The 12,824-nt window shown below is 39.7% G+C and overlaps 1 protein-coding gene across 2 annotated transcripts; it reads left to right on the top strand.

The window, feature by feature from the left end:
- Positions 1–4,882: 4,882 nt before the first annotated feature.
- On the top strand, positions 4,883–10,849 carry LOC123743221 (galectin-1-like). 2 transcript variants are annotated; one of them, XM_045719325.1, is made up of 4 exons: positions 4,883–4,987; positions 5,247–5,326; positions 7,450–7,621; positions 9,591–10,849. In XM_045719325.1, the coding sequence occupies exons 1-4, from the start codon at positions 4,967–4,969 to the stop codon at positions 9,735–9,737; spliced, it is 420 nt and encodes a 139-aa protein (XP_045575281.1). In that variant the 5' UTR covers positions 4,883–4,966; the 3' UTR covers positions 9,738–10,849. The 2 variants fall into 2 exon arrangements, with proteins under 2 accessions (XP_045575281.1, XP_045575282.1); XM_045719326.1 differs by having other exon boundaries at positions 4,977–5,047.
- The last annotated feature ends 1,975 nt before the right edge of the window (positions 10,850–12,824 follow it).

The raw sequence follows: 12,824 nt of genomic DNA, 5'->3' as shown, positions 1-12,824 counted from the left end.
ATATCACAGCCATTAAACTCTATAAATGTTTTAAAGTCATTGGCCTCATGGTGAAATCCCTGAGCTGTTTCCTTCTTCTGCGGCAACTGAGTTAGGTAGGACGCCTGTATCTTTGAAGCAACTGGGTGTATTGATACACCATTGAAAGTGTAATTAACTTCACCATGTTCAAAGGGATATTCAATGTCTGCTTTTTTATTTATTTTTTTACAATAGTTGCCATTCTGTGGGAGGCATTGGAAAACCTCCCTGATCTTTATGGTTGAATCTAAATCTGAAATTCACTGCTCGACTGAGGGACCTTACAGATAATTGTATGTGTTTGGTACAGAGATGAGGAAGTCATTCAAAAATTATGTTAAACACTATTATTGCACACAGAGTGAGTCCATGCAATTTATTATGTGACTTGTTAAACCCTCTTTGGGCTAGACTTCCACTGGAACTGAAGGGCGCGCAATTGGATATGGATATTAAACATTTAGGTACATACAAGTGTCTTATATCGGTTGAAAGCTTAAATTCTTGTTAATCTAACTGCACTGTCTGATTTACAGTAGGCTTTACAGTGAAAGCATGCCATGCGATTGTTTGAGGACGGCGCCCCACATCAACATATATTTCCACTGGCACAGGTTTCATAAAATCACAAATAGCAATTGAATATTCACTTACTTTTTGAAAATCTTCCTCTGATTTGTCATCTAACGGGTTTCAGCTATTACATGTAGTGCCGTTTTGTTAGATAAAATCCTTCTTTATATCCCAAAAAGTAAATTTAGTTGGCGCCATCGATTTGAGTAATCCACTCGTTCAACATGCAGAGAAAGGAATCCAAAAATCTACACCTAAACTTTGTTTCAACAAGTCAGAAATACGTTTCTATTTATTCCTCAGGTACCCTAAAATGTAATTAAACTATAATATTTAATACGGAAAGAAGTATTAGCAGGTGTGCATCCTCTTCATCGTGCGCGCAAACACAGATTTCCAAACTTGTGTCATTGTACTAAAACTAATATTTCTTACTCGTTATTCAAGTTACAAGCCTGAAACCTTGAACAAAGACTGTTGATAGCCAGTGGAAGCCATAGGAATTGCAATCTGGGAGCTGGAATTGGATATGCCTCTATGCTTTCCATTGTAATAGCATGGGCTCTCAAAAATATATATTTCCAGTTGGATTATCTTTGGATTTTCTCCTACCATATCTATTGTGTTATAATCTCATACATTATTTTAACATTTCTACAAACTTCAAAGTGTTTTCTATCCAACGGTACCAATCCCATGCATATCCTGGCTTCTGGGCCTGAGTAACAGGCAGTTTACTTTGGGCACGTCAGTCAGGCGGAGATTCTGAAAAAAGGACCCTAGCCCTATTTTAACTAGAGAGGTCTGGTATAGTGTTAATTAGAGAGGTCTGGTATAGTGTTAGTTAGAGAGGTCTGGTATAGTGTTAATCAGATAGGTCTGGTATAGTGTTAATTAGAGAGGTCTGGTATAGTGTTAATTAGAGAGGTCTGGTATAGTGTTAATTGGAGAGGTCTGGTATAGTGTTAATTAGATAGGTCTGGTATAGTGTTGATTAGAGAGGTCTGGTATAGTGTTAGTTAGAAAGGTCTTGTATAGTGTTAATTAGAAAGTTCTGGTATAGTGTTGACTAGAGAGCCATTTTGCTGGAGGGGGAGAGGAAGACCAGTCTAGCGTAACCCAGAAGGTGATGATTGAAAGCCCAGGCCGGACATAAGGCCAATTGTGTGTTATCAATCTGCTTTCTCAGTAGTATCTTCTCAGTAGTATCTTCTCAGTAATATCGTCTCAGTAGTATCGTCTCAGTAGTATCTTCACAGTAATATCTTCTCAGTAGTATCTTCTCAGTAATATCGTCTCAGTAGTATCTTCTCAGTAATATCGTCTCAGTAGTATCTTCTCAGTAATATCCTCTCAGTAGTATCTTCTCAGTAATATCGTCTCAGTAGTATCTTCTCAGTAATATCCTCTCAGTAGTATTCCACCGTTCCGCCACACCGTTCCACCACAACACCGTTCCACCAAGCAGTCAATCTCATTGAAATGATGGATTCCTTCTGTCAACAATTACAGGGCTTTATGTACCAGACAAACTGAGACTGGGTAGGTGCAGGGGTAAATCATTTACAGAGCTATGTGTACCAGACAAACTGAGACTGGGTAGGTGCAGGGGTAAATCATTTACAGAGCTATGTGTACCAGACAAACTGAGACTGGGTAGGTGCAGGGGTAAATCATTTACAGAGCTATGTGTACCAGACAAACTGAGACTGGGTAGGTGCAGGGGTAAATCATTTACAGAGCTATGTGTACCAGACAAACTGACACTGGGTAGATGCAGGGGTAAATCATTTACAGAGCTATGTGTACCAGACAAACTGAGACTGGGTAGGTGCAGGGGTAAATCATTTACAGAGCTATGTGTACCAGACAAACTGAGACTGGGTAGGTGCAGGGGTAAATCATTTACAGAGCTATGTGTACCAGACAAACTGAGACTGGGTAGGTGCAGGGGTAAATCATTTACAGAGCTATGTGTACCAGACAAACTGAGACTGGGTAGGTGCAGGGGTAAATCATTTACAGAGCTATGTGTACCAGACAAACTGAGACTGGGTAGATGCAGGGGTAAATCATTTACAGAGCTATGTGTACCAGACAAACTGAGACTGGGTAGGTGCAGGGGTAAATCATTTACAGAGCTATGTGTACCAGACAAACTGAGACTGGGTAGGTGCAGGGGTAAATCATTTACAGAGCTATGTGTACCAGACAAACTGAGACTGGGTAGGTGCAGGGGTAAATCATTTACAGAGCTATGTGTACCAGACAAACTGAGACTGCAGGGGTAAATGATTTATATTTTTTCAAAGTTTGGAAGCATCATGCTTGTATATTGTTGAACAACAGGAAGAAACAACTTGTCTTTTTATTGGCTGATGCAGGTGACATGAAGAAACAACTGGTCTGTTATTGGCTGATGCAGGTGACATGAAGAAACAACTGGTCTGTTATTGGCTGATGCAGGTGACATGAAGAAACAACTGGTCTGTTATTGGCTGATGCAGGTGACATGAAGAAACAACTGGTCTGTTATTGGCTGATGCAGGTGACATGAAGAAACTTCACAAACAACGGTTTGTGATATAATCAGTGCCATTCACTTTTCATATAATGCTATTTTTGCACCTAATTTAAAGAAATGTAAAACATGAATTAATGTGCTGTTGTTTTCTTGCTGGTTCTGGTCCTGTACATGAGGAAAAACTAAATCAGCATTTATTGAAGGAGCATGCGTATTCTCTAATGAATTAAATATAATATTTTCAGCTAATTTTCTGCTTAAGTCTCTGCTCAAGCATATCTAATTGAGTTCATGCTATTGTAGGTTTGATGCAAAAGGTAAGTTACTCAAGTAATATGTAATGCAAATTTACTGCAAGATCACAAAATGTGTTGACACAAGCACATAGCTATTGTTGTTATTTTGGGTTTTAATGTGCTGATTGTTTATGAAGTCACCTAATCCCAGAGCTGGACTGGGTGAAATCTGAATGAGCAACTCTGCAAGATTTAACAAGAAATAATCCCTGATGAATTTGATCACAAAGCCTTTGCTATAATTTACATCTAAATAATAATGTATTTAATGTTACATCGATAGTGTTTTTAAAATATTAAATATTAAAAGATTCATTGCATTATAATTTACAGTAATGGTAAGAATACAGCTGAATCATCTAGGCTTATCTGTAGTGATTTGAATGGTTTGCAATCCGTGTCAGCAGTGACACCAGCGAGAGGGCAACGATTACGAAATGACTGGTGCACGACCATCATAACCCTGATCATCAATATAACCCTGATCATTACCATAACCCTGATCATTACCATAACCCTGATCATTACCATGGATCATAACCCTGATCATTACCATAACCCTGATCATTACCATGGATCATAACCCTGATCATTACCATAACCCTGATCATTACTATAACCCGGATCATTACCAAAACCCTGATCATTACCATAACCCTGATCATTAACATAACCCTGATCATTAACATAACCCTGATCATTACCATGAACCATAACCCTGATCATTACCATGAACCAGAACCCTGATCATTACCATGGTAACACCCTGGTTAGGCCAGGGTGTTACATGGGTGGGCGTTCTATGTTTATTTTTCTATGTTGGTTTGTTTCTTTGGTTGGCCGTGTGTGGCTCTCAATCAGGAACAGCTGTAGTTCGTTGTTGCTGATTGGGAGTCATACATAGGCAGCCTGTTTTTCCTTTGGGGTTTGTGGGTGAATGTTTTCTGTGTAGAGTTAATCCTGACAGGACTGTTTGGCTGTCGTTTCTTTTCGTGTTTCGTTTGTCGTGTTCTTTCGTTTATTAAAATTCCTAATGATGAACACATCCTCCGCTGCACCTTGGTCTCTTTCTGACGACGGCCGTTACAGCCATGCTCTCTCTCTCTTTCTCTCTCTATTGTACCATAGTATAGTCCTGTGTGTGGAAAAAAATATTATCTCTCTCAACATAGTGGCATTTGAGTACTGATCAATCACAGTTGATTACAGATCAAAGAGCAGGCTGTTCAGTATGAGTGACATCATCAGTGCAGTACAGTAGTAAGCTGTCTATACTGTCACCAAGCTCCTTGTTAAAGCCCAGTATTGGGCTCTAGGCTAAGTGAGATAATCAAACAGCTGTGGGTTGAATCATCATGAAGTACCTCTTGACCCCCTCATCATGCTAATCAGTTAGTGATATGTGAAGGGGGCTGGACTTATAACCTCACCTTTTAATCTCTCTTTGTCTCAGCATAGAGGCTTCTCTTGTCCCATCCCATAGTACATTCAGGACTGCTTTTCACCACCAGTGACAACATGGCAAAGCCAATGGGAAGTCTTATTAACCTTCATGCTCGTGTGGATAATAAAGGTACATATTGAACAGGCTTTGTAACCTACATGTTTACTGCATTGAGATATGTGTTGCTGGGTAAATGATCTGGTTACTATTATGTACATCGCTATACAATATTAGTGGGACATAAACTGTAAATTGTGATTACAATGATTATCAAAAGCCAGAGATAAATGATTGAATAGCATAAAGCAAACCAAACGTGACACATTTAAAAGACGATCCCTTTCACCTTATGTTCAAAGATAGTCAACTATATGCTTCTTAACAACAGGAACTTGAGCTGAAGAATGTGAAGCTGAGAGCTGGAGACCAGTTGAAAGTGGAGGGGAGGATTCTGCATGAGGCGAAGGGGTACGTACATTTAACTGGTTTGGTCTGGTCTGGTTTGGTCTGGTCTGGTTTGGAAATCACACCCAGAGACCCATCACATTCATTTAGAAGAATAACTGAAAAACAAACCATCAGTTCCACAAATGTTTGTTCTAAAGACTAAAGAATGGAGAATGCTTTAGTGTTGGTATACTGTATGTGTGGTATACTGTATGTCTAGTATACTCTATGTGGTATACTGTATGTGTGGTATACTGTATGTCTAGTATACTCTGTGGTATACTGTATGTGTGGTATACTGTATGTGTGGTATACTGTATGTCTAGTATACTCTATATGGTATACTGTATATGTGGTATACTGTATGTGGTATACTGTATATGTGGTATACTGTATGTGGTATACTGTATGTGGTATTCTGTATGTGTGGAATACTGTATGTGGTATACTGTATATGTTGTATACTGTATGTGGTATATTGTATGTGTGGTATACTGTATGTCTAGTATACTCTATGTGGTATACTGTATGTGTGGTATACTGTATGTCTAGTATACTCTATGTGGTATACTGTATGTGTGGTATACTGTATGTCTAGTATACTCTATGTGGTATACTGTATGTGTGGTATACTGTATCTCTAGTATACTCTATGTGGTATACTGTATATGTGGTATACTGTATGTCTAGTATACTCTATGTGGTATACTGTATGTGTGGTGTACTGTATGTCTAGTATACTCTATGTGGTATACTGTATGTGTGGTATACTGTATGTCTAGTATACTCTATATGGTATACTGTATATGTGGTATACTGTATGTGGTATACTGTATATGTGGTATACTGTATATGTGGTATACTGTATGTGGTATACTGTATGTGGTATTCTGTAAGTGTGGAATACTGTAAGTGTGGAATACTGTATATGTGGTATACTGTATGTGTGGAATACTGTATGTGTAATACTGTATGTGGTATACTGTATGTGTGGTATACTGTATATGTGGTATATCGTATGTGTGGTATACTGTATATGTGGTATACTGTATATGTGGTATACTGTATGTGTGGTATACTGTATGTGGTATACTGTATATGTGGTATACTTTATGTGGTATACTGTATGTGTGGTATACTGTAGGTGGGGTATACTGTATGTGGGATATACTGTATGTGGGGTATACTGTATGTCTAGTATACTCTATATGGTATACTGTATGTGTGGTATACTGTATATGTGGTATACTGTATGTCGTATACTGTATGTGGTATACTGAATGTGGTATACTGTATATGTGGTATACTGTATATGTGGTATACTGTATGTGGTATACTGTCTGTGGTATACTGTATGCGGTACACTGTATGTGGTATACTGTATGCGGTACACTGTATGTGGTATTCTGTATGTGTGGTATACTGTATGTGTAGTATACTGTATGTGTGGTATACTGTGTGTGTGGTATACTGTATGTGTGGTATACTGTATATGGTATACTGTATGCAGTATACTGTATGTGGTACACTGTATATGGTATACTGTATATGGTATACTGTATGCGGTGTACTGTATGTGGTACACTGTATATGGTATACTTTATGTGGTGTACTGTATGTGGTATACTGTATGCGGTGTACTGTATGTGGTATACTGTATGTGGTATATTGTATGTGTGGTATACTGTATGTCTAGTATACTCTATATGGTATACTGTATGCGGTGTACTGTATGTGGTATACTGTATGTGTGAAACCAATTCATGTTAGAGAAGTGCAGACATGTAGTGGGGTTTCTGGAATGATTTGTCTTGTGACTTCCTATTGCACATGTGACGAGGTGAGTTCAAGAAGGGTTCTGTTTGCGGTGAACATGTTACTTAGCAACAATTTCAATTGAACGATTTGAATGAACAGCTATGATTACTGTGGTCATACTGCTAATGACTTCATATTCCTACTACATGCAATAGAAAGCCTACATGGACACATTATTATTTGTATTGGCAGTTTAGACCCAAAACAGACACTTATGTTCGCCGCACACTACCCTTCTCGGACTGATTCCTAATGTTACCGAACGTTTGCGGCTAGCTCAAATGGAATATGATAGCGAATTATTTCCCTTGTTGAACAAACCTCAGGTTCCAGATAGAACTGGGCTGTGACGAAGATCACCTGGCACTGCACTTCAACCCACGTTTTAAGGATGACACTGACGGCGCTGTGCTTGTGTGCAACTCAAAGATTGACGGCTGCTGGGGTCATGAGGAGAGAGAGAAATACAGTGACCTCCAAAGGGGTTCTACTGTCAAGGTGGGACAATTGTCGGGATGGGAAGAGGGTCCTGACTGGACCAAGGTGGATGTTTGTCCGGATATATACAAATGTTTAAATAAATGAAAATATAATATTTGAGGAAAAAAGGGCATTGTGGTATTTCTTAAAGGGATGAGTCAGATGAACTATTCGATAACATTTTTATGTCTCTGAGTCCACTATGATGGAAGTTAAAGGTAGTTTTGCGTGCCAATGCTAACTTGTGTTAGCGCTAGCTTAGTGCAAAGACTGAAAGTATGCTAGCTGTACCACGAAGACTAGCAATCTTTTTGCTGATTCACCACCTATAACTTCATACTGGACGATTCACCACCTATAACTTCATACTGGACGATTCACTACCTCTAACTTCATACTGGACGATTCACTACCTCTAACTTCATACTGGACGATTCACTACCTCTAACTTCATACTGGACGATTCACTACCTCTTCATACTGGACGATTCACTACCTCTATCTTCATACTGAACGATTCACTACCTCTAACTTCATGCTGGACGATTCACTACCTCTTCATACTGGACGATTCACTACCTCTAACTTCATTCTGGACGATTAACTACCTCTATCTTCATACTGGACGATTCACTACCTCTAACTTCATACTGGACGATTCACTACCTCTAACTTCATTCTGGACGATTCACTACCTCTTCATAATGGACGATTCACTACCTCTAACTTCATTCTGGACGATTCACTACCTCTTCATAATGGACGATTCACTACCTCTTCATACTGGACGATTCACTACCTCTAACTTCATTTTGGACGATTAACTACCTCTATCTTCATACTGGACGATTCACTACCTCTAACTTCATACTGGACGATTCACTACCTCTTCATACTGGACGATTCACTACCTCTAACTTCATTCTGGACGATTCACTACCTCTTCATACTGGACGATTCACTACCTCTAACTTCATACATGGACGAATCACTACCTCTTCATACTGGACGATTCACTACCTCTAACTTCATACTGGATTATTCACCACCTCTGACTTCATACTGGACGATTCACTACCTCTAACTTCATACTGGACGATTCACTACCTCTTCATACTGGACGATTCACTACCTCTAACTTCATTCTGGACGATTCACTACCTCTTCATAATGGACGATTCACTACCTCTTCATACTGGACGATTCACTACCTCTAACTTCATTCTGGACGATTAACTACCTCTAACTTCATACTGGACGATTCACTACCTCTAACTTCATACTGGACGATTCACTACCTCTTCATACTGGACGATTCACTACCTCTAACTTCATTCTGGACGATTCACTACCTCTTCATACTGGACGATTCACTACCTCTAACTTCATACATGGACGAATCACTACCTCTTCATACTGGACGATTCACTACCTCTAACTTCATACTGGATTATTCACCACCTCTGACTTCATACTGGACGATTCACTACCTCTTCATACTGGACGATTCACTACCTCTTCATACTGGACGATTCACTACCTCTAACTACATGCTGGACGATTCACTACCTCTAACTTCATACTGGACACAGAGACATACAAATGATATCCACGAGTTCATCTGACTCTGGGGAAGTAGATGAAGGGCTTTATTGTCAAAATCCTGAACTATCCCTTTAAGATTGTTCAGTTTAGTTAGTGATGAGTTATTAAATACTGACTGCATTATTCAGTGTAGTTAGTTATAAGTTATATCATACTGACTGGATTATCGAGCATGCAGTACTGCAGTACAGCCTTTTATTACTAGATAAATGGATAATCTTGGGCATATATTTCTTTTTAAATGTATTTAACCTCTAATGAACTAGGCAAGTCAGAGTTGAACTAGGCATATAGTGATGTAACAATGAAACCATGTGGGTGTTAGAGTAAGTCAAAGTGTTGTCATAGTGACGGCTTTCCTCTCTCCGTTCTCTCTCTCAAGATTGTCCTGAAGCTGACCGGAGATGTGTTTGAAGTGGAGATGCCTAATGGACATGTGATCAAGTTCCCCAACCGTCACGTCCTGGAAGTCATTACCTACGTTCGTATCAGAGGGGACTTGAAGCTCACCGCCTTTAAGATCTACTAAAGAGACCCATAACATCCACCTTGTGTAGCCTGGCAATTTGTTTCGTAGGTCTTCCAACTTCCGGTGCATTCTGGCCCAATGACACACAAGCAAGTGGGCGGAGCTACATATAGTGTTAGACCAATGGGTAGTAAGACAGGATCAATGGCCTGTATCAAATACTAAATGGAAATATGGGATGACCATGGTACGGTTTGTTGTAAGAATATTCTGACATACACTAAACACAAGGGACAACTGGGGACGAGGTTAGGATACTGTCAACTAATTACATTCCTTTACAAATACAGACGTGTTACACACACACACATCTTGGCCGGATGAAATATCAGTCAATGTTTTACTTGTTTTGGTGAGAAAGAGCAAACTAAATGTTTTAGTAATCACTTCAAAGAATGTATTCTTATACTGTAGTAGACCAAATGATTACATTATGACTGACCTAATCTCTCATGTTCTGATACTGTAGTAGACCAAATGATTACATTATTACTGACCTAATCTCTCATGTTCTGATACTGTAGTAACCCAAATGATTACATTATGACTGACCTAATCTCTCATGTTCTGATACTGTAGTAACCCAAATGATTACATTATTACTGACCTAATCTCTCATGTTCTGATACTGTAGTAACCCAAATGATTACATTATTACTGACCTAATCTCTCATGTTCTGATACTGTAGTAACCCAAATGATTACATTATTACTGACCTAATCTCTCATGTTCTGATACTGTAGTAACCCAAATGATTACATTATTACTGACCTAATCTCTCATGTTCTGATACTGTAGTAACCCAAATGATTACATTATGACTGACCTAATCTCTCATGTTCTGATACTGTAGTAGACCAAATGATTACATTATGACTGACCTAATCTCTCATGTTCTGATACTGTAGTAGACCAAATGATTACATTATGACTGACCGTGACTCTCGTCGACAGATTGCGTCAACAATTACTGAGCAGAAAATAGAATAGCCATTGACTCCATGGCAAAAAAAATGTATGATGATTTGAAAATGTTATTTTCTGTATACATTTAATGAAGCAAAACATAATGGATACATGTCATGTCATCAATAAAGTTCAGCATCATTAAGTAGTGAATTCCGTTTCTTTAGTTCCATGATAACATTGTAGCCCTATTCCATACATTTAAACGTTTTTTTTAAACGATCTTATTTTCTTAGAGTATAATTGTCCCCAAAGTTGAACTCCCAAGCTTCAAGGCTTTCGATATAGCTTTAAAAAAAGAAGAAGAGATTCCTCCATTTGGGTGACACCCACTTCTGTGGAATGTTTTGTGTGTGTCTTGCTGGTTCACCTGGAATCTATAAAACGACATCTTTATCAGATCAAACACTATAAAGACTTCATGAATAGCCCTTGAGAGAGTATTATCTGGTGTACTCCTACACACAAGAACAGATTTTCCTGAGTGTGAATTGGAAGGTGGGGATCCACTGGGGTATACAGCATCAAGGTATAAAAAGACCACGTGAGAATCCAAGCTATACGTATAATCTCTCCTATCACCGAAAAGGAATTACTTTTAGATGCCTTATGTTCTTCAGACCCACTCCTTTCCTGTCCTGTCCTGAACTGTCCTGTCCACTCTCCCAGACTCCCAAAGGGACAATATATCACGGGCCATGTGAGAGGTTGTCCCTCAGAGTGACTGCAGCTTCAATTACAAGCCAGTTGAGAATGAGGCCAAGGCATCCATCAACAGCAGGCGAGCAATACCTCGAGACCTCTTTAACTTTAGACATCGGGCACAAGCTGTTATTGACAAATAGACACACGCCACCACCCCTCGTCTTATCAGACGTAGCTGTTCTGTCCTGCCGATGCACGGAAAACCCAGCCAACTGTATATTATCCTTGTCATGGTTCAGCCACCACTCGGTGAAACATAAGATGTTACAGTTTTTAATGTCTCGTTGGTAGGATAGTCTCAAACTGAGATCATCCAGTTTATTCTCCAGTGATTACACGTTGGCCAATAGAATGGATGGTAGAGGCGGGTTACCCACTCACCCAAGAATTCTCACAAGGTACGCTGATCTCTACCCTATGTATTTCCGTCTTTTCTTCACACGATTGACAGGGATTTGGGCCTGGTCTCGGAGAAGCAGTATATCCTTTGCGTCAGACTCATTAAAGAAAAAATATTCATCCAATTCGAGGTGAGTAATCACTATTCTGATATCCAGAAGCTCTTTTCGGTCATAAGAGACGGCAGCAGCAACATTATGTACAAAATAAGTTACAAACAATGTGAAAGAACTAACAAAATAGCACAGTTGGTTAGGATCACATAAGACGGCAGCCATCCTTACTATATGAATGCAGGTTGAGGTGAACGCTTCAGCCTCTCATCTGACTGACCACAGTAATAGAAGACATGGATGGAAGAAGAAGAGTTGACATAAAACAGAACAGTGCAAATAAACTGTGCCAAATAAATATTGCAGAACTCTGTTTCTGTACCCCCCCCTCTCTCTCTCTCTCCCCAATTTTTCACTCTCTCTCTCTTCCCTGTCTCTCTCTCTCTGTACCCCCTTCCCTCCCTCTCTCTTCTCTCCCCCCTCGCTCTCTCTCTCTCTCTTTCTCACTCTCTCTCTTCCCTGTCTCTCTCTCTGTTCCCCTTCCCTCCCTCTCTCTTCTCTCCCCCTCGCTCTCTCTCGCTCTCTCTCTCTCTCTCTCTCTCTCTCTCTTTCTCACTCTCTCTCTTCCCTGTCTCTCTCTCTCTGTTCCCCTTCCCTACCTCTCTCTTCTCTCCCTCTCTCTGTATCCCCCTCTCCCCCCTCTCATCTAGCGACAACAAAGGGAAGGTGTTGGAATAATTCAGCATTGGAACTTCTTACACACGGAACAGCATTCTCCTTTGATCTAGGAAGCTTTGAGTTTTTTGTTGGGTGCAAATATGTTTGGGTAAAAATACCGCCCAATTCCCCTTAGCAACAACATTGGCCTATCAGGCCCACTTCACCCTCTTTCTTTACTCTCTCTCCACTCTTTCACTCCTTTTTCTCTCTCCTTTCTCCTCTTTTTGCTCTTTTTTGTCCCTC

Source organism: Salmo salar, chromosome ssa05, assembly GCF_905237065.1.
Source record: "Salmo salar chromosome ssa05, Ssal_v3.1, whole genome shotgun sequence".
Taxonomy (NCBI): domain Eukaryota; kingdom Metazoa; phylum Chordata; class Actinopteri; order Salmoniformes; family Salmonidae; genus Salmo; species Salmo salar.
Note: the sequence above shows the minus strand (reverse complement) of the source record. Positions and strands in the feature narration are given on the sequence as shown.